Here is a 27,984-nt window from a genome sequence, read left to right as displayed (position 1 = left end):
CCAGATGGTACAAGTGAGCAGCAGCACAGATTTCCCCAAGGGAAGGGGAAGAGAAAGCATTTTGCAGAGGCAGCCGTGAAAGCAAAGCAAATGCAACGACCCAAGCACACATGCCTGACATTTGGAAGTAGTTTTTAATGGTGGGATTGTCTCCACTAGTCAGCCTGGCAGAGTGGCGTTGTTCCACTTGTGCTGGACATGATACAGTTGAAGTTCTGTCGGCTCAAGCTCTACTGGCATGCAGTCAAACTAGATGACCCTTTGAGGTCTCTTCCAACTCTAAGACTCTAAGCCATGTTTATCTACCTATATGTTTATATAAAAAAATGCAGACATGCAACCTATTGAAAGTAATAAGGAGGTAAGAAATGCACATTAACCCCACTCATCTGGTCAAGAACAGTCTTGCAAACACATCTAACTTAGCTCTGGCTTTGGCAAGTCTACCTGGAAAGAGTTCAATAGTAATACATCAGCCACCACAAATAACACTCTGCATGTGTTTGTGGTCTTTTCTGGTTTGGTACCGAGATCATTAGCTGGGCATTCTCAGCTTATTGAAGAGATCATTGTACGATGGGAGGAAAAGGTAGTCTGTAATATATGCAAAACGCAAGATGTTTAGGGCTTTCTAGGCATCTTGGATTAGCCCCAGAAGACAACAGGAAATCAAGCTAGACGATGGAGAATAGATATGGCACCCAGCTTCCTTATTCTTGAAACATCAAGGCAGCCCTTCACAGAATGTGTTACAGCAGTCAAGCCTCTGGATTACAAAAGCATGAACAACAGATACATGGGCTGAGAGAGACATCATCTTCTGAGAAAGTAAAGTAATTAAAAAAATATTCCCTCAACCATCATGGCAGCTGAATGTCCAAGGTCCAAAGCTGCAAACCTGTGAGATCTAGTTTCGGTGCTGATCACAATCCATTGTTGAATCCTGCAGCCAGTTAAGGGTGTAATTTTTTGCTCTCTGTGTGTGTGTGTGTGTTTTTAAAGCTTGTATTCTACAAAGTGTCTCCAGACAACACAATGTTTCCCCAAGGAAATGCAGCTGATGAGTCATGTCTTGCCCAAACTATTCAATGTCGCACAATATTCAGCAGTACAAAACAAATCAGAAAAGCCTTTTAATCTGGCACTCACATCCCACTAGAAAATGGCATCTTAGAATGGTGTAGTCAGAAGGGAATCTTCCACCAGGAAACAAATCTTCATACATCATCTTTGTAAAAAAAATAAATTTAAAAAATCCTCCAGCTCCTCCAGGGGATAATAAAGATTCTGGGCACAGACAAAGCCAGACTCCGTGAACAGCTAATTAAGGGGCAAATTTAGCTTTCAGATCCATAATCTCAATTCTTGAGCTTTCCAGTTCCCTCCGAGTGAGCAATTAGTTCTTTCCTGCACAAGATCCATCACATTTGACTCAGATTTGGGGCAGAAGGTCCCCTTTCCTCCTGGGGGCTGGGCTTCATCAGCTGCAGCACCTGGGTGAATCCACTGACATCATTCGGAAATGTGCAGCTGTGATGCTTCTGCGAATGAATGTGTTTTCTTAAGTGCCACTGCCGCCATTTTCTGTGGATCTCCTGCTGGACCTAAACAAAACATTATGGGGTCAACATGCAAATAAGAAGAACACGTATTTTGATTTTTAGTACATTACAATCTATGGGAAACTCACCTCTCCGTTAAGAAAACAGTAAAGCACAGCCACAGCAAAGCCCTGAGAACAAAAGAGGCCCGTGTCATTTATGAGATATACAACTGGAAATTGCAAGTCGGCACTCCAGAAAAAATATAGATGCAAGAAGAAGCTCATGTAGACCTTCCAGGCACGCAGTGTGCTGCCAGATGTGAAGAAAAGACAGAGTGGCTTACAGAGCAATCTAAACCAGGGCCAGAGAAGAGTGGTCTGTCTACTACTGCATCCCAAGTCCTGCCACCACAAACTAGTCCGGGGCGAGAGGTGCAGTGGGGGGGGGGGAATCACAGGCACATAGGGCCCCCCAAAGGGCTTGGCCCCCTGAAGCTGGTGCCCCTGGTCAGGGCAGAAGGTGGCGGTGGGATTTCCACCATACCACTCCCACGAGCTCCAGGATTAGAAAGCTGGAGCAGCTTTGGAACCAGTGATCCATGATCAGCTCTGCTCTATCCCTGCCCCATAACACCCCATTTCGGGGGCCCATGCTGGTTAACCACCTGTGCGAACGCTGCCATGCTTAGCGTCTCAAGTGCTATGCTTTCTGCTACCACAGCAAGTAGCAGCAGAAGTGATGGTCCCTGTCACCTGTGCCATATGTTAAGCCCCTCCAGTGGCAAAGATCCATGGGTTAGGATTGGATTGTTACACTAGGAGAAATGATATACTTTGCTGGACCAACTGGATATTTTAGCAGTTGCAGTGTTTTCAAACTCACACAGGTCTTTCTTGCAACAAGGGCATTCTGAGAAGAAAGTGAGGCATGGGGCAAGATGGAAGAGGTCCATGTTACAAAGAGGGTCCTGCAAGGTGCAATGAGAAATACTGGATCTCTGGGGTGTTGGTCCAATCAGAAACCCAATGCAGAGGAGGGCTATATCATGCCCAACCTGAATGTGTATTTCATTCCTTGTGCCATTAAAAAAAAGAGAAAGACTGTTAACTACCCTTGTCCTTGTGGGAGGACTTTATTCCTAAAGCAGGCATGGCTAAACCCATTTGGGTTAGGGACTCACCTGCCTTCTCCCAATTTATGAAGTGCCCAAGACCCAACAATTATGTTGGTGAAAGGTGGGGGAGAATTGACAGTACTGGGATGGGCAGAGACCAATACCCTGATAGGGATAAAAAAAAGTTCCCTCCCTAACCCTAATCAACCACTTGACCAGTGGAAAGAAGGTAATAACCTGTCCTCCTCAGTTGATCTGTCCAGATCTGGGAAGAGGGGGCTGTGTGGCAATTTCTGTGTCTGCTTGTGTTTGTTCACACTCTCTCCATGTATGTAAAAGTATGCATGAGAGAGAGTGGTGCAGCCATATCCACCACTGGCATGCAACCTACAAAAGATTTGCCAAGTGTTAATGTGTTGGGCCCCCCAAAAAGCATTAGCCAATAACCACCCCTGTTCTAGTTACCTAAGAATTCCAGTTACCTCTTTGCATCCTGTTTGCTCTAGACACCTGGGGGCCTGGAAAACATTAAGGAGGTTTGCCAACACAGCCTGTTTTGATTGCAAAAGACGGGTGGGGCTTCTTTCATCTGAAGATGATGAAGACCTTCCAAGGAACAGATTACCTGGAAAGATCCAATGGCTTTTTCAAACAGAGCTTGAATCTCCATGGTGCCGTTCGTGGTATCGAAAGGGAAGAAAGCAAATATGATGTAATGGACTCCAAAGAGAGGGATGAGGATGAGTGTGGATTTAGCGAGTCTCCTAGGAGTAAAGACGGAGATAACAGAACAAAACAGAAATGAAGAAATGGCCTAAAGAGGGTGAGCTTCATATTGATCTCAGTTTGTAGGCAGAACTATCCCCTCCAGTAGCAACAGAAGAAAACGCAAAGGGAAGTTTCAGGGGCAGTGCAGGCCCGCCTTTAAAGATCAGCAATATTACTAGCGCCAGACAACAGGTCACAGGGTCTAGGTCCCAGAAGTCCCTGCAGCTTCTGTTTTTTTACATATTGGCAGCAGGCACCATGGACATCCTCCATGAATCTAAGCCCCCTTTAAAGCCCCCTAAGTTAGTGGCTATCGTCATCACATCTTCTCAAAGTGAATTCCATAGTTTAAACTCTGTGCTGTGTGAAGAAGTGCTTCATTTTCTCTCTCCTGAATCGCCTACCTCTTCAGTTCCACGGGATGGCCCTTAACAGAAGTACAGTGGTATCTCAGAAGTCGAACGGAATCTGTTCCAGAAGTCTGTTTGACTTCCAAAACATTCGGAAACCAAGGTGCAGCTTCCGATTGGCTGCAGGAAGCTCCTGCAGCCAATCGGAAGCCGCAGAAGCCTCATCGGATGTTCAGTTTCCAAAGAACGTTTGCAAACTGGAACACTCACTTCTGGGTTTGCGGCATTCGGGAGCCAAAACGGACGAGTACCAAGGCATTCAACAACCAAGGTATGACTGTATTACAAGAGAGGGGAGGGGGATTTTCTCCATCAGCTTTCATCACACTACGCTCAGGGCTTTGCATCCAGATTTGTGCTCTGTTGCTGCTACTATAGATGGGGATAAGATCTTTCCAAAAGAAGCACAAGCAGACCTGGAGGCATTTTATTGGGGTGGGTGTCCTTGAGGCAGCTAATCAGACAAGTTTATCTGGGTGATACATATCTTTGCATATATTTGCAGGCAAACAGGTAAAATATCTGTGCACAGGTATCTCTTGCTGTTGTGCTTATGTGTGAGGCTGAGGGTTTTTTTGTTTTTTGTTTTAAGCTGTCTTACTTGTATTGACTGGAATCCTTGTTCCTTCCATCTGGCCATCTAAGTTTGCTCATTAGAATCCTCACAATATTAACAAACAAAACGAAATTGATCTGCAAAGAGAATGAAAAGCTGGCATTGACATTCACATATTTGAAAGACACACATCAAATTTACTCTCTTCAGTTCGATCTTCATCTCAGAAATCGGCTGTGAAATGGACTTACAGCAATAGCATGAATTTGTTTATTACGGTCACAGACGAATAACATTTGGTACAAAAATAGAAGAGGCATTGTAATTCAGACTTACAACAATAGAAACTACCACAGGGCCTTGAATGAGCCACCGGGCATATGTAAGATGAGTATCCCAGCATCTGTAAGAGAGCAAAATTCATTCATTGTGCTTTTCAGGTCAACAAATGCCAGCGAGCATCATGTTAGCAATATTTGTCTTCAAAGGAAAATATCGCAAGGCAACATGCCCAGCAGATAGGAGCTGGCATCCATCCTGGCCTTTCAAATTATACCGGGTAGGTGAAACTATTAGAATACTCAAGTGTGCAGAAAACAAGCAGGAAAAGCAGAAGAATACATTTGCATTTTACTGTGAGTCATGATTCAGAGCAGCTCAACAAATCAGCAATGCCCTAGTCGCCATCCTTTTTCAACTTGATGCCCTTCTTCGCCACTCCCATCAGGCCCGTCCAGCCTGGCCAATGGTCACAGCATGATGGGAGTTGTAGTCCAAAGCACCCCCAGGATGGGGAAGTGTACCCTGGTCTAGGGGTGGGGAGGAGCGGGATCCATCCAGACCCTGATCACCCTCAACCTGGTAAAGGAAGTCCCAGTGGTGTCAGGTGACCCACTTTTGCCTGTGCATTTTGAAATCAAACTGTGCAAGCAAAGGCACAATGCTATGCATGCAAGCCCTGAGGATCAGCTGATTGTCTGGGCTTGCATAGCCCTGTGGTGACTGCAGGCAGCCTTTCTGCCCAGCTGCTCCTTTACCTGCCACACAGCTAACCTCACATAGGACATCAGATGTGCAGCAGGAGGATGCTGCTGGGCCAAAACAGGCTTGTGGTTCTGGAGGGCCTCAGGCTAAGTAAGAAGACCAGGGCTGAGGTGAGGGCTGGATGAGGACAGACTGAGGTTAATAGAGTCTCATAGAGCAGCCTCTACAGCTTCACCTGGCTCTCACTATAACCAGGAGTACTTTTCGTGAAAAAGAGGGGCTGTGATCACCTCCCTTATTCCCTTAGAATTGCAATGGTGCCTGCCTGAGAGGTGCTGGAACTGAGTTCTGGCAAGTTCTGGCTGGGGAAAAAAGCCTTGACTATAACACAGGTATATATGGCTGCTGGCCTGAAAGATTTTTACTTCTGATACCGTATTCCAACCCCAGTCAAACGTCAAAGTCCAGAGGCCTCACAGCAATGCAGCTGAGTCAGCTTCTTATCCTTTGACTTGAGGTTCCGAAAACACTTCCTTGTTTTTCAAGATAATATTGTGTTTTCGTTTAGCGCGGTCTTTGCAACGAGAAAACAACAGCACTTCACAAACAACCCAACTCCCCCTGCTGGATGGGAAATGATCGTAATCAAATTAATGCATATGCAACAATACGTTTTTTAAAAAATAAGTGTTTAAGGTTCCACAATAATCTGTGTTGTTTTTGATGCAACAGGCGAAGAACAGCTCCCTTCTGGAATTTATTATCACAATAACTGCAGATACAGCTGCTTCCCCTCTTGCCATTTTAATACAGAGAGCTCCTGACAATGAGTGTCTTTCATAAATGCCCTGCTGCTGCTGCTGCTGCTGCTGTTGTTGTGATGTGATGTTCAGATGAAAACTCTGCCTATTTTCTTTTACTGATAATAATAAAAGTATGAGTTCTAGATGACAAATGAAGGCTACAAATGGTTCTTGGAACAGAACAAAAGACATAAACATGGTCTGGAACCAGATTAACTGGCCTGACTTCCCCAGCGTAGAATGATGGGGATTGCTTGAGACAATATATGTCTGGCCAGTGGGAGATGGCAAAGAGAAAAGAACGGATTCTGTTTTCACAAGGAAGCTGCAGATTTTTTTTATACTGGCCAGGCACTTGTATAATGGGATACACACTATTTTTAGGTGTGGTTTGATCAGTATTAATTGCAGCTGAACTGCTACTGTTATTCTCTTCTTGCCTCAGTGTATCAGAATATTGCAAGAAAATAGGATTGCAGCCATTTGAAACCAGCTGTCAAAGGTTCTGTGGGCACACAGCTGAGGCAACGCTAATAAATACAGAGCATGGAAAGATGTAATGGAAACACAACTTACCCAACATTTTCATGTAATAGTCTGGCCGTGACCCATGCAATTGCAAAGAAAGTTGGAGTGCCTGCAGTGAAGAAAAAAAGAGAGACACCCCCCGGGTCAATCCTTAAGGCTTGTCCATACTTCCTCTTCTCCCGCTCCTTTCGCCCAGAGCAAAAACCGCTCTTTAGTGCTCAGTTGGAGCAAATAGCAATTCAGGTGTTTTGCGGATTGCCCTTTGTTCCAATTTAGAGCTAAAGACTAAGCGGAAGTGTGGGAAAGCCCTTAATCATAGAACGCACAAGAAATCATAGCATTGTAGAGTTGGAAGGGACCCTGAGGATTATCTGGCCTGCAAAGCAGGAATATGCAGCTATGCCATCACCAGCTAAATGAATATTTTGATGCATAATAGCAAACTCCTGTGGTTCTGTGAGGCAAAATGGGAACAACCACAAACCAAAGAGAAGTTCCCCTGATACAGTGGTACCTCGGGTTAAGAACTTAGTTCGTTCTGGAGGTCCGTTCTTAACCTGAAACTGTTCTTAACCTGAAGCACCACTTTAGCTAATGGGGCCTCCTGCTGCCGCTGCGCGGCCACTGCACGATTTCTGTTCTCATCCTGAAGCAAAGTTCTTAACCCGAGGTAATATTTCTGGATTAGCGGAGTCTATAACCTGAAGCATATGTAACCTGAAGCGTATGTAACCCGAGGTACCACTGTATACCCAGGGGAATATGAAGCTATACACAAGCACATGATGTTTCAGTTCAGTTGTCCCCAACTCAAAAGGGAACAACAACAAAAAAGAGCCTGTGGAAAACTGGCTGCTGAGGACTATGCATGCATATTATTGGCTTCTTTGAAATGTTTTTGTTACCTCAGCTGTGTAAGCAATACATTCTGCCCCTGCAAACCCTGCTCCATCACACACCTCAGAGCTGTACAAAGGATAGTGAGAGAAAGAAGGAAAGCGGCGAGTGGGGAGGCAAGAGGAGAAATAGGGGGAGGGGAAGCATCAAAAGAAGCAATGTAGCAAAGAGGACAAAAGAAAGAAGAATAAAGCAGGAAGCAAGAGCAGGGAATGAAGAAGAGGGAGCCAGAGGCTGTGTACACACCACACATTTAAAGGACATGACTTCCCCCAAAGGATTCTGGGAGCAGGAGCTTGTTAAGAGTGCTAGGAATTGTAGCTACAGCTCCCAGGATTCTTTGCAGGAAGCCTTGTGCTTTAAAGTTGTGGTGCCAGAAATGGAGTGAGACAGGAAGTGAGAGACACACAAAATGAGGGTAAGCAAAAAAGAGTGCAGGAAGGCAAGGGAAGCAGAGCAAGGACTGACATGGAGTCACTGGGGGATAATACTGTGCAGCATTCTGTTGCAGCTCCCCCCGGTGTCAACTGGTACTTACCCCATCCCAGAACCACAAACCACCAGAAGAACTTTCTTTCGGAGAAGAAAGACATCACCAGCAAGGTATGAAGATAAAGCCCTTCTACAAGAAGCCAGCTGTAGTTAGCCATGATACAGAAGTTAATGAAGACCATGATAATCTTACATCGGCCCTGAGGAAAAAGGAAGAGAAGCTAAACAGCATGTGCTTAGTCTCCCTTTCCTAGGCATTTCACAGTCCTGCTCCCAAGCTTCACCTTGCTGTGTCATGCTTTATTTATCACCGGTGTAAAAGTCGGGTTGTGGTTGTTACAATTACTACTCATTTTTGTCATTCTCAGTGTAGATTTTGAGTGATACAAATCTACAGTGTAGATTTTTCGCTCTATAAGACGCACCAGACCACAAGATGCACCTAGTTTTTGGAGGAGGAAAACAAGAAAAAAAATATTCTGAATCTCAGAAGCAAGAACAGCAAGAGGGATCGCTGCGCAGTGAAAGCAACAATCCCTCTTGCTGTTCTGGCTTCTGGGATAGCTGCACAGCCTGCATTCGCTCCATAAGACGCATACAGATTTCCCCTTACTTTTTAGGAGGGAAAAAGTGTGTCTTATAGAGCAAAAAATACAGTAAATCACACACAGAATAGACCTGTGGGAATCAATGGACTGAAGTTGCTTAAATCAATGGGTCTGTTCTGAGTATGATATCATGGGATATAAGTCGCTGTTACCCATGTATTTTATTTATTGGTTTGGATTGTTTTATTTCTACCACTAGCATCCATGTTTAAATGTATGCTGTATTCTTTAAAAAAAAATGTTGTAAAAGATTCAAAATGTTATCTTTTAAAATCAACAAGTCTGCAACAAATTATTATTGTTCAAGTCCTGAACACTTTTGCCATTTTCAAACCTACTGCCAATCACAGAGGTTCACATTCACTCCCTTGTGAAATCTTTATAAGAGCTGATTAATGCACTTCAATTAATTTCCTCGTAAAGTGATGCCACACGACACGTTATGCAAATTGTGTTTAAACACGTTTTGCTCTTTGGTTTCTTTGGCCTTGTGATTATTTCATTCATTTAGTTTGAACATCCACCCCTTGTGGTTGTGGTATTCATAAAACCAAAGAACAACTAAATATATAAACAATATATTATTTATGTTCAGACCATACATACACAAACAAACAGATGAGCAGCACACTCCTTAGCATTTTTTACTCATACGTAAATCCTCAGTTTTCAATGGGTCTGCACCAGGGAAGTTCACATAAGCTTGCACCTCAAGTCTGCCATTTTCCCTGACAAAATGGCTCACAGGGATGGAAAGGGAATTTAATTCTCAGGCACCTTTCTTCAACCTATGATGAGCTGGATGGTAGGCCATATTTATAGGCTTCTTCCTTACCATGTGTAACTCACAGTAGACTGTATCGTCAGTGTCTTCAGACAGGACAGGATCTCTGATGAAGTTTGCCAAAGCTCGCAAAATGAACGATGCAAAGAGCTGCATGTGGATGCAATTTCTCGTACAGCGAAGCCTTCTGTGGCCCAAAGAGAAAAGCATCAAGAAGGTTTCTAAACAAGGAACTGCTTGGGTTTCTTATCAGACATATGAACAGATCTTACACCATCTAAAGTAGAATCAGACTATTGATCCATCAAACCCATCTGCTCATGGGTGTAGTCAGGATTTGGGAAGGGAGGCAGAACGGACACGATTGGTCAGTTAGTTAAGTATTTCTATGGTTTTACTTGATCCTAGAAGGGAGGAGCTACCCCCTTGCCCCCCTTGGCTATGCCCATGCATCTGCTCAGACAGGAAACTGCTTCTCCAAGATCTCAGTCTTGCCACTTGAGGATTGAATATAGGGCAAAGTGTGGTACCACTCAGCAATGGTCATTCAAATCAACAGGAACCTCATCAGTACTCTGCAACCATCCAATACCATTGCCTGATCTGATAGCATCGTGAAGCAAAACTGACGTATTGATGGTAAAACTGAGAACTCTTGGACTGAAGATCATCTTTCCCACAACACTAGGCTGAGGAACTAGTGACCCTCTGGATGTTTCCGGACTAGACCTCCCTGACTCTTAGCCATGCTGGCTGGGGCTGATGGGAGCTGGAGTCCATAGCATCTTGACAACTTGACAACACCCCTGCTTTAATAGAAAGACAAAAGAACTAATAAAAGGGGGAATGCAGTCACTGCTTCTTTGCCAGGCTTCGTCAGATCCACCTGAAAAACCTATCCAATGAGCAGGATATCCACCTAACATACAGATCATCTTCCCAAATCCACAGCTTAAGTTTTAAAACTTAAGTTTTTTCTTCTACCCACTTGAATATACACTTCTGCCTGTTGACGTTTGAACGGAATGTACACTTCCCCACTGTTACTGTGCAAAACAGGAAGCCCTTTCAGAATGAATATCTGACGAAAGATCAATGGAACGGCTTTTGAAATAACACTTTATTTCACTATTCATTTGGGGGTTGGTTTTTTCCACAGATTAACCAGGAAGTAGAAACAAATATTTAAAAAGGAATGAATAATTCTTCTTCACCTGAAAGAACCCAGAATGCCCAAGGCAATTGTCAGCGCCACTAGAGAAGCGCTGGTTCCGATGGTGTACACAATCTCCAACTTCCTCAGGTAAGACACCTGTCAAGAAACATCCAGGTACACTCAGTCCCGGCAGAGATGTTAATGTGTAGGAAACCCACTTGTCTCAAAAAGAGTGACAACATGTCTTTTTTCAGAACATGCTGTCCCATCATTTGTTCTAAAAGCACTACCATGAACTAATTTGGTTTTGCCTGCAATCAGAGTGATTAGAAAACACTGCCCCAGGTAGAATTAGGCCAGATTTAAAATTTAGAGACACAAAAACCCCACAGAGGGTTGTAAGTGGTTGACAACATATTTAAATTGTTTTACCATTGTCTACAGGTGCAGTATTAGTGTGCCATAAATCAATGGCCTGGCAGTAGGCTTTGCTTCCATGTCAACTGCGCTTGTGTATAACTAGTCCCAACTGAGCTTCAGTCACTTAAAACAGACTGCTGTCCTATAACAAATTTTTGAAGGGAGAAAGGCTCTGTTTGTATTATGACTGAATAATACTATGTTTTGTCACCAGGTGGGGCTATTTGCAACACCTTTTCCTACTCTGCTCTTTAGTGCTGTGTTTCAAACCCGAGTAAGCCACTGGCGGAAGATAAACGCATAGGATGAAGGCAGATATCTAAAAGTGTGGTATAGGTGGCTTGAGCACACTTTTTCTGCTGCAGAACAAAAACATATGTATTTACGATATTTCTATATCCCACCTTTCTATGCCAATCTAAAAACAAGTACAATAAAAGTACAGCCTAAAAACAAAACAAACTACGAAGCAAAGTCAACAGCAGCTAAAATCAAACAAGCAGCAGTTTTAAAAGCACAACAGAAGACAGAGCCATGGAACTGGATTCTCCTCCTCTCCTCTGGCTCCAGTTTTTGAATATCAGCAGGAACCTCATCCAGAGTTATCAGGAAATGATGCAGATCCAAAAGAGTCTGGTGAGAGGATATCCTAATGGGTTTTCCACCTGTGGCTTAGTGGGTCAATCTAAACAAGCAGAAATACCCAGGAATACAGGGAATGTGTGCTCAAACCACTTCCACCCCACTTCTGATGTTTCCGATGACCTGCCCGTTGAGCATTCATCCTGGTTTGTTTGATGACATTGCTTTAGGGCGAATGTCATCCCACATTGCCCAGTGAATTTCTCCTTCACTTTCCTTATCACAAAAGGTCATGTTTGGGGAAGCAGGTTTATTGTGAAAGACCTTCCAATCAACTATAATTGCCCAACCTGAATTTTCAGTATTGAATTCCACCCAAAAACAGCAACTGTTTGAAAGTGCCCATAGGATACTGTACTGATTATTTGTACTTACCCTACGCTGCCACGCAACTATAGGAGCATTAATCTCTTCCACATTTAAACCACAAGCAATATAGGGTCTTGGATATTTTTCTGACCAGCCATCCTTGGTGCAGTTACGATATATAAACCCTTGGTTTGCAATGACAGAAACAAAATAAGTCATACAGTTAGTAGTTGCAATTAGCACTGGTGAAAGCTACTATTATACAGTAAATACACATTCAAGACCACATGGTGGAGTCTGGAAGTTTTTGCTTCCTTTTTAGATTACCTGCAGCTTGCTGTGATGTCAGAACCCGGGCAAATTGTGGTTCATCTTAACTATGGTTTGCTGAAACAAGCCAATTTCAAACTGTAGTTTATGAAGCTGGCTTGTTTCAGCAAAGCATTTTCAAGATTAGCCATTAGTGGAGCAGAAAATTGTTTACTGTTCTTAAACCACAGACAAAAATAGCTGTATTCATTATGTTCCAAAGAGATGCATTAATCCTGTTATGTTTAAGAGCAATTAAGTGACTGTCTGAACACAGACATTCCTGCTTCTGTCTCTGTTTTACTTTTTTGTTCTACAAGGAACAAAGTTCATTGTTGGCACCATAAAAATAAATGGTTCCCAAGAATGAAAACATCATTTCAGGATTGCAAGTGCGGAGATATATCACACAACTGGTTGCACTTACGCTGTGGCTGTTATGGCATGCTGTGAACCATAAAGCACTAGCATCAGTCACCTATAGTATAGTAAATGGTATGCAGTTAAATCCCAAGTATATTAATTGGAAGTAAGTCTCACTATGTTCAATGAGACTGGCTCCTTTCTAAGTACCGTATACTTAGGCTTCAAGTTGTTTAAAATGTAACTGATTGATCAAGGCCAAGTTGAGTCGATCACCTTGGGCAGCAGGATCCACTGGGGCAGCATATCTGGCCTCCAAGGAACACAACACATATAGATTTTTATTCCTTCCTGGTTCCTGATACACAGCTTCTCATACTCTTCCCGCTTCTTCCCTGACAGATAGGTTGGGGTGTCATTTTGTGGTTCACGTCCGGTACCAAAATGTCTTGTGGCAACGCTGTGATTGATCAATATGTATTTAAAGGTTTTCTTATCACCCTTCATCATTAAAGCAATAAAGCCCAGAGCAAGCATAACAAATCAAAACAGCCAAGAGCTGAGTTGTTTCAATTTTACCAGCTCCCTCTAGCGGCTGAGTTTTCCATCTGCAGGCAGCTGGTGGGAGAGGCTGTCTGTCTTCCCTGACCTGGTCCTTCCAGCTGCTTTGGAACTAACAACTTCCATCTGTCTCAGCCCCAGCCAGCGGGGTTGAGAGAGTTGTAGTCCAAAGCAGCTTTGCAGTGTTCCCAGCGATCAGGCAACAAGCTGCTCATTGTCCCTTTTCCAGACCCTCTCAAGCAGGCTGTTAAGGTGCTGAATCATAACACCTGAATTGGGAGAGGTTGTGCAGTCCTTAGATGCAGTGGTGAAGTGGACGAGGAAGAACCAGAAGAACTTGAATCCTGGCAAGACAGGGGTTCTGTGGCTAAGTGATTCCTGTCACCTCTACAGTTCCATGCTCTGGGGAGCAGTTGCAGCAACAGAGGACCACTCCTCCTCTGCCAGTTTATGTAACTTCCTCTGACGGACTGCATACACGCAGCTGGAGACTGTGCTTGCATGGAATCTTCCTCTGCTCATCCCTTTTCAATTCCCTCCTGGTTCTGGGAAACAGGAGAGGGTGGGGAAGCAGGTGGGACCTTCCCTTGCCTGACCTGCCTCTTCCTCCTCTTCTTCCAACCCATCTGGTGCTCCAGCCTCTGATTATTGCCTCCTGGCTGATACAGGTCCCCACAAACCATTGCCCCCCTCTCCCGAGTCAGACTCCACCCGCCCCCTGCCCAGATACACACTTGCCAGTCCCAGAAAGGGTGCTTCTGGATCCAGCATTGTCGATGGAGGCTCAGGTAACCTTGGTGGCTAGAAGCACCTTTCTGCAGCTGCAACTGGTACAACTGGTACAACTGTTCCTGCACCAGGAAAACGTAGCCATAGTAGTTCGCACATTGGTTACTTCAAGACTGGGCTACTGCAATGCACTCTATGTGGGGCTTCCCTTGAGCTTGATTCAGAAGCTGCAGTTAATGCAGAATGGTGCAACTTGATGCTGACAGGAGTGAGTCCTTGTCTGCATATAACACCTGTGCTCAGAGATCTGCACTGGTTGCCAATTTGCTGCTGGGTCAAGTTCAAGGTGTTACTATTAGAATATAAAGCCCTTAAGAGACAGTTTACCTTACACTATATATGTCCACTCAACTGCTGCAATCTGCAGAACTGGCACTGCAAAGGTGCCACATAACACCCATTTGTAGCAAATCAGTATTTTAGGGTGGCAGCTCCCACTATTTAGAACTCCCCGTCCATTAACATCAGGCAGGCACCTTCAATTGACTGTACTCTTTTCGGTGCCTGCTAAAAACATTTTTTTCCTAGAGAAGACTACCCAAATATGCAGAATGTTTACATGGGTTTTAATGTTTTTAGCTTATCACTGATCTTAATCACCATCCAAAGCAACCCTTCACTGTGGCTCCATGAAAACACGACAGAACAAATACACCAGGCAGGAGCCGTCTTTCCTTGTTTATATTATGCTTTGTTTTTATTCCCATGGACCAGAGGGGAAATTACCACTTCTATCTGTGTGTTTATAGATCCATATCTATATCTATATGAACAAGCAGTTTCCTCAGAAGCACTCTGTGGGCAGCCCATTATTTTTCTCATTTTGCAGATAGGAAGCCTAAAAAGTTTCATTGTTGGGATCTGAGCCCTGATCTTGGTCCAAATTCTCTCCATGTGTGGCACAAGAACATGAGAAGATGATTCAGGCTACAGATCCATCTGAATCACCATCCTGCTGCACACAGTGGCTAACCAGGTGCCTCTGGGAACCCTACAAGCAGGAGAGGAAGGCAATAGCCTTCTTTCCCATTCCGGCTCCCCAGCAGCTGGTGTTCAGTGCCATACTGCCTATGAATCCAGAGATTATGTATACAACCACCACAACCAGTTGCCCATGATAGATGGTGGATTCGTCTAGGAATTACATTTTTAAAAATCCAAATAGGTTGTGCCACTTGTCAAATTCTACTTATCTTACCCCAAGCTTGACGTCACAGAAAGAAAAAGCCAACGTAACATTTACAGAATTTACACTCTGATCCAAATGGGATCCTGGAGAGGAATTTACTGTTCACCTGCTCGCCTGGGGCAAACAGCAATTGCCCCACGGGGAATAGGCAAGGAGCAAATGCAGAAACCTGCTATGCCTCCTGATGCCAATCAGCTTATGGGACGTCCAGCAACATCCATTAAGACGAGTCCCAGAAGGGCTCTTGGTCTGTGACCTGACTTTCTACCTCTTTCTTTTTTTCTTTTGTGATCCTTGGATGAAGGGTGGTATATAAATTTAATTAATAATAGTAATAATAACTCTGTGCAAGGCTAAGATAGCAGCATCAGACGTTTCTGGAAGCAGCTCCTAGATTCTAGGTAAGATTCTACTTTCCTTAGAAAAACAATACATGACAAACCATATTCTAGCCTGTGTTACACTGAGGACTCAGCCTTTAATCCTTGACAGGGTACAAGGAAAGCCTGGTATCAGACAGTGCCTATGGAAGTGTTATGTTTTAAGTTTTACCTGTTTTCCCAGTTACCATTTGGAAGGCTTTGGGGCAAGGAACGCTAACTGTTTGCCCAATGGAAGAAGACAGCCAGCAGGTTATATTATCCCACATTCCAAGGCATCTGTCTAGGAGTCAAGAACAACAACAAAAGTTACATACCTCACGCCATCCAGACAAAGAAGAGGAATTACCACATTCTGACCCCCAGGCCTGAGGTTCCTCAACCCTGCTTTAAGCACATTTCTATGCCTCATTTCCCATTTGTTACGCCTATAGTGGAGATGATCAGTATCTTATCTTCTGGGAAAGCTTGTGGCTTCTCTAGGGCTGTCACAAATTGTGATGGAAACTCAAAGTTTAAAACTCCCAGATTTGTGCAGGCATTAGCAATCATTGGCTGATTCTCTGAGCAAACCCCAGAATTTTGGCTATCAGTGCTTGAGATGATGTGGATGGGCTAGGTGGCAGCTCTACTCACTGCAAACTAATCTGAGCAGCCCACTTGGCATCATCTAGGCACTGCAGGTGCTACAAGGAAGGGAAAAACCTACCATGTATCACACAGCAATGCCTGATGTATAGCAATGCTTCGTATCATTCCCTCTGCTGCCACCACCACCACCCAACTCTACAAGTGTTTTCCAGCTGGTGCAAAAATACAAAGGGCTCCTTTTATTTATTCTGCATCTTCACATGCTCATACTTTGTTTTAGACTACTTGGGTCTGCTTCATGTAGAGCCCAGACACCACGGGAATTGGCAGCCTACAGGCATCCATTAACTAAGCCAAGTGGGCATTAATCAGGCAGTTCCAGGAGCATTTGAGAAGGAAACTGTGATGAGTGTGCTGGGAAAAGGGAGGAGAAGTGATCTTGTTCAATTGTATACTATTGTGCCCCATAGACATATCTTCTGAAGTAGGCATTTGGCATTCCTAACAGAGGACCCCCTTGATGCCAATGGCATATAGAGATAAAGTGTAGTTTGGGGGGGGCAGATAGATGACAGACAGGGCCATTAATGCCAAAGGTTCCCACAGACCCACTGGATGCCTATCACCTGACTTCAACTCACTGATAAACAGGAAGGGCAAGGACACTGTTTTGTTTATTTAAGAAATGACTATATTAATAAAACATCATAAATCAAGACAAGGAGGAAACAGATCAATACTACCTTTCAACCAGCCATTGTTCTGAAATCTCTTTCCCAGAAGTCATCCATTCCCTATCCCACCTGAAACATGCACACCCACATTCACTCACCCAGGTCTCTGTGGACAACATAGTAGGGGGAAATATTTGAGTCTAGCTACTAAATACAATACAGTGGTACCTCAGGTTAAGTACTTAATTTGTTCCGGAGGTCCGTTCTTAACCTGAAACTGTTCTTAATCTGAAGCACCATTTTAGCTAATGGGGCCTCCTGCTGCCGCTGCGCCGCCGGAGCACGATTTCTGTTCTCATCCTGAAGCAAAGTTCTTAACCTGAAGCACTATTTCTGGGTTAGCGGAGTCTGCAACCTGAAGCGTATGTAACCTGAAGCGTATGTAACCCGAGGTACCACTGTACTCTCTGAGCACACTAGATTTGATTCCATGCAACACTGAAATTTTTGAAACTGGAGCTTCCTTTTTCAAACATTATACAAGAAGCACAAAAGCAGGATGTGAGTGAAACGAGGCTGAAATTAGTCTAATTTTCTATCAAAAACAATGACCAAAACAAACAAAAAAACCAGCTGCTTCTTCATTCCAGAATCCTTGATGCGTATCCTGGTATCTCTAATGACTGGGACTTTCCTAGCCTGCAATCTCTGTTTCGGAAATGAGTCCCACAAGTGAACCCATGGCTACAACATCAGCCTAATTTTTCCTTACGTGTGCATGCACGCGTACACACACACACACACACACACACACACACACAGTTTTACCTGAACTCTGGAGCAATTCATTTCCATTTGTCACATTCACTTCTTCCTTGGAGAGGACCAAGCTGCAGAGTTGTTCTTCTGTTGTCATAATTTTCATGATTTCACATGATGAAATAAAGGCTCTGACCTGCTAGTTGAGAAAGCATTTGCTCTTTTATTGGTCAGTAGCCAAACACACACCCTACAAAACATCCACATAAAGGTTTATGGGCAGGTTACAGTTATAGAAATAGATGGATTCCTAACAGTGCAGCATGTTAAAATCAGAGAATGCCCTTTGAAGTTTTGCCTGCCCTTCTGAGCTCATTTTGAACTCACTAGAGCAGGAGTGGGGAACCTCGGGTCTGGGGATCAAACGCAGCCCCTCCAGGTCTCTGGCTCTGGTCCTTGGGGCTCTCCCAAGCCACTGATTTCAGTGGAAGCAGCTGAACTACACCAGTTTCATGTTGACAAAAAAAGTCCATGTCATCAGGGTTAGATTGCAAAGGGCTTAAGTCAGCTTGTTTCACTGAAAAGATATGTTCATGAATTAGAGGGAGTTTATACAAAAGCCACCCCAGATTAGCTCGACACGACCTGCAGCAGGTATAGCCGAAAGCACACTGGGGCTTTGTCCTATAACAGCGGGATATCCTTGTTTCCCCTTAGCACATATTTGATTTGCACTGCTTTGAGCAAATTCCATGCCATCTGCACATTTATCTAATGCTTTTAATCTAATGTACATTGTAAACTTGCATTAACACATCGGGTTACGATACCAAGGTAACCCAGCCAGTTCTTGAAAATGTGTCGGCAGGATTTGTTGGTCTGCTGCTCCTTTGATTGCCTTTCAAAAAAAATAAATCTCTTTCAAATGAATGAACCCTTGCCATTTGCCATTCAAAAAATATCAGAACATGCCCAAGAAAGATGTTAGATTGTTTCTGTATGCCACAACTGCTGCTAGAATTTTGTTGGCCAAAAATTGGAAATTACAAGAAGTACCAACAATGGAGGAATGGCAGATGAAGATGATGGAATTTTCGGAGCTAGCCGACCTGACCAGAAGAGTCCGTGACCAGAAGGAGGAGGAGTACCAGGAGGATTGGAAGAAATTTAAAGACTATTTAGCTAAATATGCTAAGATAATTTAAATTGAAATACTTGCAAGTACCAGTCTGGCCTACGATTTAAATAAGTGATGTTATAGAATAATATGTTTAAAGTAAAAATGAAAAGAAAGAAAGATGTCAATTGATTAAGTAAATTACATGTGAAAGTAGTTTTGGAAAACTGTTACAATGATATACATTGAAATTCAGCCTGGGTGAGTTGAGGAAGTCACCCAACAATGTAAAGAAAAATGGAATTATTATACTTAAGATTTATGTTTGTTTGTTTATTTGTTTGTTTATATATATATGGAAAATCAATAAAAAAATAAAATATATATATCGGAACAGGATAACTATGCACACAAAAAAGAGAGAGAAGAAGAGGGGAAATCCCTCACAACTGGCAGCGGAAAGGGCAACCTAGACAGGAACAGCCCTGCTAAAATTCAGGATAACAAATGTGTGGAATTTCCATTGTCCCCCCCCCCCCGCTCTTTTCTTTTGTTCTTTTCTGCACACAGCAAATCAAAATGGGGAAAGTCCATTTCAGTCTTAACAAAAGCCAGTCCTGCTCAGCCATAGCAACCATTCCAAAACTGGCCAGTGTTAACTGCAGACAGCATACATTTCATCGGTGTTAGAAAGGTCTCCAGTTAGCAGTGACAGACACAGGAAAGCAACAGGTAAACAGAATAAATGCTGCAAACAAGGCTACAGCTCTTACTGGGGTTTCATTTGAGCCTTGGCCCATAAAGAAGGGCTGGAAGTTGACTAAATACATTGAAATAGATTATCTGTATGCATTTTAGTTAGCTCATTTCTTACGTTTGCACAGATCTGCCTATAGATTGAACATATCACCTCCTGGTTAGGAATGTAGCCTAAATTTATTATTTATTAAAAAAAAGATTTACAACCTGCCTGACTGTAATCTGTACAGTTTTAAACCATAAGATGTTCAGATGGCCTGGACTGGTCCCTATGGCAAGTGCCAGAAGGGTGTCATACTCAGGGGGCAGTCTGAAGGGGTGGGATATATGTGATAGATTATAGAGGTGGCTGGTGGACACACACACACACAGTCCTTGGGTTTATTTTCTTGCATTTTTTAAGGGCTTCTTTCTTTTCTTTGGCTGGTCATTTGAGCAATGACAGGAGGGGAGATCCTCTCTTATCTGTCAGTCACTCAGCATGGAAATCATAATATTTATCCTAACTTATTTGTGACAGTACTTGACTCAAGGCGAAGATGGAAACACAGGAGGGAAGGTGCCCCTTTGCTTCAGATTCCAGAGAAGCCTGACAAAGAGCAGGGGTGTAATCTAAAGGCACACAAATTTGCAATTGCCTAAAACTAGGAAAGGGAGGGTAGGGTTCAAACTTTGCACAATCACACCTAGAAGGAAGGTGTACTCTTGGGCCCTCACTAGGAAAAGGAAGCAAAATGTGGGGATGGTTGGCCTGCTCAACCACAGCCATGGCTCATGACATTGGGCAGGGGTAGGCAAACTAAAGCCTGGAGGCCAGATGCGGCCCAATCGCCTTCTCAATCCGTCCTGCGGACGGTCTGGGAATCAGCGTGTTTTTACATGAGTAGAATGTGTCCTTTTATTTAAAATGCATCTCTGGGTTATTTGTGGGGCCTGCCTGGTGTTTTTACATGAGCAGAATGTGTCCTTTTAATGCATCTCTGGGTTATATGTGGGGCTTAGGAATTCGTTCATTTTTTCTCCCAAACTATAGTCCGGCCCACCACATGGTCTGAGGGACGGTGGACCGGCCCATGGCTGACAAAGGTTGCTGACCCCTGACACTGGGCCTTACGTCAATGAACTATTACTCATTGTGAACCATGACACTTGGCTAGGAAAACTGAACTGACAGCCACAGTCTTGACAACTAGCCTTGCATTTTAGAAGAGGGAGCTTTCTGGATGTCAGCAAGTACAAAAAAGGCTTCCTTTCTGTCTGCAGACATAGAATAGAGCTTGGAACCATCTTTGGTGGAAAAATGCCTCAGCAGGGTAGATAGAGCATGTTAATTCCCTCACAGCCACCTGTGTGTCGCTAGAAAGCCCCGTTACATGCTTTGAGAACTATGTGTCCAAGCTCTGAAATGGAAAATAAACCAGAATATATATATATATATATATATATATATATATATATATATATATATATATATATATATATACACACCAAGCCATGACTTAAAATAGTCTGATCGCTCTGTTTTGTTTCCAAACCAGATGAGTTCCAATGAGAGAGGGGGATTTTTACCTTGCCTTGTTGGATATAAACATGTCAGAAAATGTAAGCATATGCGTATTTTGGTCAGCTAGGATAGCTCAGTCGGTGGAGCATGAGATTCTTAATCTCAGGATCATGGCTTTGAGCCCCGTGTTGGGCAAAATATTCCTGCATTGCAGGGGGTTGCACTAGATGACCCTTATGGTCCCTTCCAACTCTACAGTTCTATTATTCCAGTGTAATGGGTTCGGATGTTATTCAGCTTGAGTCTGCCATTCTAAATAACAAGGGGGCGCTTTAAAAAGTAGCTCAAGCAACATGACTGAAAAAGGTAAGGGCACAGCTCTCCTGCAGGCAGCCAGGATTCCTTTATGGTTGTGTAAAAAAGGGTAAACTACGATAGTTCAGTGTTCGAAATGTGGCAAGGACAATGCTTTCCTGAAACATATGTTTGTACAGTGTTCTATAGTTACTAAGTTTTGGGAGAAAGTGCTGGACTGTGTAGCTATGACTGTACAGAAAAAGTTAAATCTTTCAGTGGCGAATGTTCTATTGAACTACAGTATTTACCTACTGTATGGAAATTAACAACAGGACAACAAAAATGGATCCTGCGTGGCCTAATGGTGGACAAGAGATTGATATTGAAGAACTGGAAAAGTAAAGATACGATACCCTTTAATCAATGAGTTGGCGATACGATATCACTCGCAACCTATGAATGGGGGGGGTGTATCACTTTTAGATATATTTTTGTTGTTCTTTTTCTCTCCCTCACTTTTCCTTTTTTCTGTATCACTTTATATTTTACTGAAGTATTTTCAATTACAGTGGTACCTCAGGTTAAGTACTTAATTCGTTCCAGAGGTCTGTACTTAACCTGAAACTGTTCTTAACCTGAAGCACCACTTTAGCTAATGGGGCCTCCTGCTGCTGCTGCTGCGCCGTCGGAGCACAATTTCTGTTCTCATCCTGAAGCAAAGTTCTTAACCTGAAGCACTATTTCTGGGTTAGCGGAGTCTGTAACCTGTGAAGCATATGTAACCCGAGGTACCACTGTAAAACAAATAAATATTTTTTTAAAAAAAAAGTTATAGAGAGTGAGGCATAGCTGATGTTCTGTAGTGGAGAAGCCTGTAAGACGTATGTCAAAAAGTCCTGCTTCAAATCAAATGAATTCCCTCAGGGAAGCCACTGTCTTTTAGGATGTGTTCACATTACCGCCCAGCTGTGCATAGCAGCTTGGCTTCAATTGTGTCAGATTCGTTTCTGTCTGTGTACACACCAGGGGGCTTTCTAGTGTCTTTACCCCATGCAAATGTGTTCACAGCTACTTGTGTGATGTGAAACAGCACATCAAAGTTGTATAACAAAGTACAGGATGGATATGGATTTCGCACAGCATTCTATGAACACAGATTAGAAACCCAACACTGGAAATGCAGCAAGAGCACTGTAAATGGGAGGGTTAATGTATCCTTAATATTAGCCCCCCTCCCTGTATCTGCAGCAGTAAGAACTGCTGAGGTAATATATGTGAAGCATTTTGAGCACTGAATTGTTAGACCTCTAGGATGTATGTGGCCGTGGTGTGTGCGCACCAGAAGAGAGATTTGAGTGGAATCACTCATTCAGTGCACCTATTATCCCAAGCAGCATGGCTAATCCATGCTGAGTCATGTGCCAATTTCCCATAATTTTGCAGAGGGGGGGGAGAGATGTAGGCTCTGCATAGGTTGTTTTTTATCTCAGGAAATCGGTGCCAAGTAGCTACTTCTTTTTACATCATATTTTAAACAAATGGAAGACGTTATAATCACAAAAGTCAAAGGCAACCTGTGGGAGTCATTGCTTCCTATTGTGACAACAGGTCTAGCTATGGTTTTAAGCTAAGCAACTTAATTGGCGGAAATTTGTGTGTGAATATGAAAATCTGGTTATACAGGTCAAATAATACCCTTGCTTCCAAACTAATAGTCTGATACACTGTTGTACTTTGAGCAATAATTTTACCCAATCCTTAAATAATATTGGATACCTCATTTTTTAAATATTTGAAATGGATCGATTAAAAAAATGTTTAATTACAAACTCTAAATATTTTAAATTTTGTTTTGGTTTTTTTTAATGTTTTGCTCATCTCCACATGACATTTATTCCTCTAGCCTCACCTAAGCAACATTGCATTATGGAAACAAGCAAGCAAGAAATAAAATTTTGAACAGGTGTATGTCAACAAAGCTATTTATTTCTCATATAATTTAGTATATCAGTTACAATCAATAATGATGATATAAAACATAAGCAAATATGCTTTTAACCAGCAGCTGTCTCAATATGGTTTATGAAGATAAAGAAAGAAGCTGTCATAAAACTTACGTTTATAGACTGAACAAATCGGGAGACTATCCATTCAGCTAATCCCCTCTGCATATGCACAGCACTTAAGCATTCTAGCCCCCATAGCACACAGAAACTATTTGAGGACAAGACTGTGCTACGTGGTCTGAAAAGTTTACTTTTCCACTGAGCACACCTTTAGGGAAAGAAACTTTTCCCAAGGAAAATCTCATGCATTCCTAAATTGAAGCTGCCAGTGTGAGTGTGCTCCCCTAAAATAACTAAACTCTAATCTCTCTTCTAAAACACACTTTTCCTATCCTCTCACCGCTTCGCTGATGCATCAGAATGTTTTGTATGGGACATACAAGTTTTTAAGGAGTTTCATGTCCTCTCCTTGGGGAATGAAGCTCAGAATTTTTCCAGCTTTATCCCACAGTGCTTTGTTTATTCAATAAGAAAAATGCCTTGGTGTTCAGTAGGGCTTACTCTCACAGAATCGTATATATATATAGGATCATAGCCTTAGTGCATCAACCAGGCTTTCATAAATTTCTCCCCCTTTCCCTTTTCAGTGGATGGACTCTTGTGTGCGTTTGCAGCAAAACAATAATACAAGGCTCTTTGGTTACTTACAGTTAGTGTCGAAGAGGAAAGGATTATTATTACGATGGTCCACATGTTCGGCTGTTGTCTGTCTCTTTCATCTCCCAGGTGCAGGATCAGAAGTCATTTCAATGGGCAATCCTCAGCAGGTTCTCTCAGTCTGTTTCCTTGGGTTCCTGAGCTCGCCTCATCTTTCGCCGGTGCTGTTACTTCTGTTACTGAGTCCCAAGAGGGCTCTTGGTGCCTCTTTGAAGCAGGATGCTTGACACACACCTTGCACTGCAGGCAGCTCTGCAGTCCATGCCCCAGATATCTTCGTCACCCGTGCCCCCTTTCATTACTCATTGTTATCGCTGCACTTGAGCAAGGAAAGGTCAATCTTTTACGTTCCCACGGTAAGGGCAGCAAGAAAAGTTCTGGCACAGATGTCACAGGAGCCAGGGGGGAGATAATTTAATATCTTGGAGACTGGAAGGAAGCAGGTGAGCACACAGGAAAAAAATCTAGTGGGATGGGGTGGGGGGAGAGCTTTGCACAATGGGATTCTAGCTGACCAAAACACCTCTGCTAATGTCTGCCTGGAATGATGACCGGAGAGCACAAGGGAAAACTGATGGAGAGAGACTAACTTCAATGGAAATGAAAGCTCCACTCCTGCGGAGCTTTAGTAGGAGCAAGCTTCAGTGGGTGGGTATATGGAATATGATTCATTGTTCACACTCACGTGGGTAGGGATGCAAGTACTCCCTGGAAGCTACATATGACAACAACTATATTGATCTAGTGTAAAAAGTAGGGCAACAGCTGCCACAGGTACAGCCCATGCCTAATCACATTTATTCAAGACTTATACATCTAAGTAATGGTGCACAAAACTGCATCCTTGTATTATTGACTTTTGGGGGGAGGGCAGAGTTATAACCTGGTAAAATCATTTCAGAGCCCTTGACCAAAAACAAACACATACAGATGCATTTCATGCCTCCACCTCTTGAACACACATGCTTATTATCAAATGTGAAATTTGACTACAGACCTGAGTCCCCGCTCTTGTCGTGTCTTACTGCTGGCTTGCACTGATTATATTTGGTATATGCCACATCCTTTTTTTAATTGCTGCCCAAGTAGCCCATTTAAAAAAGGGTAGCTATGTCCAGGAAGGGGATATTGCACTCTAGAATGTTTTACCTGCCTGCATTTCTGATATTTGATCTGCCACAAAATGTTAATCACTGTGCAGCAATACAACAAATGCAAAAGAAAAAAAAGGAAAGGCTAATGTAGAATTAAATTAGAAGCATTATTTTTCTTATAATGCTACAAGACCATATTAAATATACTTTGGGCTAATATTATCAACATCCATAGGTACTGAGATGATTTGCTCCCTCAGATATTCTGAAGAACCCAGAACATTAGTAAACCGCAGAACTACTGTGCTCCATCAACTTCCCTGTCTGGCAGCCCAAAACATTTTGATGTGTCACGCAAAGGACAAGATGGCGATTTCCATCACCCCGATTCCATATTGAAAAGCTAACCCGTTGGACTAATTTAAACAGGACAGCATTCTTTACTGCACCTCAGGGCAGCAGACTAGCTTAGAAGGCACAGGGCAAGCTGTCTGGCTCACACAGCACTCTGTCCACTCTGCATGCCTTAGCATATGAGGCAGCTGCCCAGTTCTGCCCAATGGAAGAGCTAGCCCTGTAAAATCCCTGTTGTCCCCCCAACTTTTTAAAGGCTTAGTTTGTGGCAATTCTTCTGCCTTGCACAACACAACTGGTGCATCAAAGATTCACATCCATATTGGCGAAGTACCTTTGCTCTATCTGGTGCAGAGGAATGGTTCATGAGACAGCTAGTGATGTGGTTGATGACGCTTCACCTTTCTGCAATGTTTGCCCTGCATTTAACAAAAGAATCTAACAAGAGCTCCCTGGACTGGGCCAATGGCCTATCTAGTCCAGCCTCCTCTTCTCACAGTGGCCAACCAGGTACCTAAATAGGAAGCACACTTAAGCCAGACCTGAATACAAGACCATTCTCTCCTCCTGACCCCAAGCCATGAAGCCCTTTGGGAAATTCCAGAGATCAGGTATTTGAGAGAAGGAACAGGACAACAGATTCCGAGTCCATTGGCAGAATTTTAACCTGCTTTGCCTGCTTGTATCTTCACCATTACTATGTCCTGCTGCAACACAGTTCCTTTCCTGTTACCTTTCATTGCCCTTTTCTTAACTTTCTCATCTGTGTTTCATTTTTGAATTAGACAGGTAGTCTACTAACAAAATAATGAGACTTTTGTTTGCTTGGGATTGCTATGGCTGGCTATTAAGCACCAGCCACGTCCCCTTGGCAAAGGGAAGGATGCATCGTAATAGTCAGAAGTGTTTCTGTTATAAGGTGGCATATGAGGCAGCAGTTCCACCTTCAGGTTGTAAGGTCATCGTCAGATACTACAGGGAGCAAGGCGCCTTCCTCTTGCTTGTTTTGAACTTCCAGGTCATGCATATAACACAGGGCCGGATTTAGGTTTGATGAGGTCCTAAGCTACTGAAGGTAACAGAGCCCTTTATATGTCCAGCTGTCCTTTGCCAACAACAAATTGTCGCTGTTTTTTGTGTTGATTTACTTACATCATAGGATCCTACACCACACAAAACACTATTGCTGTATGTAGGTTTTATTCTATTTGTTTTTTTATCTTAAATTTTGGAAATGTACATCAAGGTTTTTTCCCCCTGTAAATTTTTTTGGGGGCCCCCAAGAGAGTGGGGCCCTATGCTATAATTTGTTTACCTTATACGTAAATCCGGCATTGATATAACATGCAGCTAAGGCACTGCCTATTATCTCACAGTTACATGTAGAAGCAAGGTGGGGGACTGTTGCACATAACTTTTAAAGGTGCGTGTTTGTTTTCTTCTAGTGCAGTGGTTTTGCAAACCTTATGCCTTCAATGAATGCTTTTTACATCAGTCAGACCCTGAGGGTCTGCTGTGGATCTGCTGCATGTTGCAAAGGATTCTGGGGCCAGCTGGGCTTTCTCCACCACCCTTCATCAACGGAACAACCTCTTATATATCAGGAAAAGGTTGCAGAGGGAAATTGGGATTGATGGGCAAGCTGTATTGCATGGAAAACTCCCTACAATTCTTACCAATCATCAGAGAAGCTCTGACAAGCTTCCAGGGTCCCTGGAGCTACAATACTTGCAATAATTAATGCCTAAAATAGGGGTTGGGGGGGATATAATCTGACCAACCCTGGAAACCCCTGTTTTGCCTTCTAATCCTAGGTGTGCAGATGCTGGCGGCTGATATGCCTGGAAGCATCAAAAGCTACCATATGCCAAGTCAGACCATTGATCTATCTAGTTCCGTACTGTCCAAGAGTTAGATTCTGGAATTGGTTTTGAATCGCAGAGGCAACCCTGGAATATAAGGAATGAATACTACTATTACTGCTGCGGCTGAGCATGGACCTGGCCTTTCACCTCTGACGGAAGAAGGGCCACAGCCCATTGGGACAGCATCTGCTTTCCACGCAGAAAGACGCAGGTTCAATCCCCAGCACCTCCAGGTCGGACAGGGAAAAGACTTCTGCCCCAAACCCCAGAGAGCGGCTGCTAGTCAGTTCAAATTAAGCCCGGTAAATAAAGCCACTAACATGCTGGAAGGCAATTTACAGATAACAGTAAGTGTACTGCTAAAAACATACCCCCCAAAAAAAACATTAAAAGCAATTAGCCATGGAAAGAATTAATCTATTGAAACCATACCAATAATTAAAGCAACGCACGACACCAGCCCTTTCGTTAAAAGCAGCTTCCAAAAGTACAGTACAAGCGCCGGAGGAGAAACCCATGTCTTTCTCATCCTCCCTTCCAAACTCACTTCACTAACCTGCTCAAACTAATGGTATAGCCCCCTCTGTCTTGAAAACCCTTTCCGAGGTAGCAAGCACGAGGTTTTTTGTTTTTTGTTTTGT

At 43.2% G+C, this 27,984-nt stretch overlaps 1 protein-coding gene across 3 annotated transcripts; it reads right to left on the bottom strand.

The window, feature by feature from the left end:
* Nucleotides 1–115: 115 nt before the first annotated feature.
* On the bottom strand, nucleotides 116–27,786 carry SCTR (secretin receptor). 3 transcript variants are annotated; one of them, XM_053404800.1, is made up of 13 exons: nucleotides 24,022–27,784; nucleotides 17,700–17,829; nucleotides 15,779–15,889; nucleotides 12,082–12,200; nucleotides 10,703–10,800; nucleotides 9,540–9,675; nucleotides 8,143–8,296; nucleotides 6,756–6,816; nucleotides 4,729–4,795; nucleotides 4,438–4,529; nucleotides 3,284–3,422; nucleotides 1,691–1,732; nucleotides 116–1,604 (listed from the first exon to the last, which is right to left on the bottom strand). In XM_053404800.1, the coding sequence occupies exons 1-13, from the start codon at nucleotides 24,064–24,066 to the stop codon at nucleotides 1,422–1,424; spliced, it is 1,377 nt and encodes a 458-aa protein (XP_053260775.1). In that variant the 5' UTR covers nucleotides 24,067–27,784; the 3' UTR covers nucleotides 116–1,421. The 3 variants fall into 3 exon arrangements, with proteins under 3 accessions (XP_053260775.1, XP_053260783.1, XP_053260793.1); XM_053404808.1 differs by having other exon boundaries at nucleotides 17,700–17,826; XM_053404818.1 differs by lacking the exons at nucleotides 116–1,604; nucleotides 1,691–1,732 and having other exon boundaries at nucleotides 3,091–3,422; nucleotides 24,022–27,786.
* Nucleotides 27,787–27,984: the final 198 nt, after the last annotated feature.

Source organism: Podarcis raffonei, chromosome 1 (genome assembly GCF_027172205.1).
Source record: "Podarcis raffonei isolate rPodRaf1 chromosome 1, rPodRaf1.pri, whole genome shotgun sequence".
NCBI lineage: Eukaryota > Metazoa > Chordata > Lepidosauria > Squamata > Lacertidae > Podarcis > Podarcis raffonei.
Note: the sequence above shows the minus strand (reverse complement) of the source record. Positions and strands in the feature narration are given on the sequence as shown.

What these genes read in the sequence shown, in the direction of transcription:
- SCTR (XM_053404800.1), bottom strand. Translation starts at nt 24,066, where the DNA reads ATGTGGACCATCGTAATAATAATCCTTTCCTCTTCGACACTAACT. An exon ending in GGCATTCTGGGTTCTTTCAG is followed by an intron (nt 9,676 to 10,702) that starts GTGAAGAAGAAT and finishes TTTGGGCCACAG; the next exon opens with AAGGCTTCGCTGTACGAGAA. An exon ending in CTGTGGTAGTTTCTATTGTT is followed by an intron (nt 4,530 to 4,728) that starts GTAAGTCTGAAT and finishes TTCTCTTTGCAG; the next exon opens with ATCAATTTCGTTTTGTTTGT.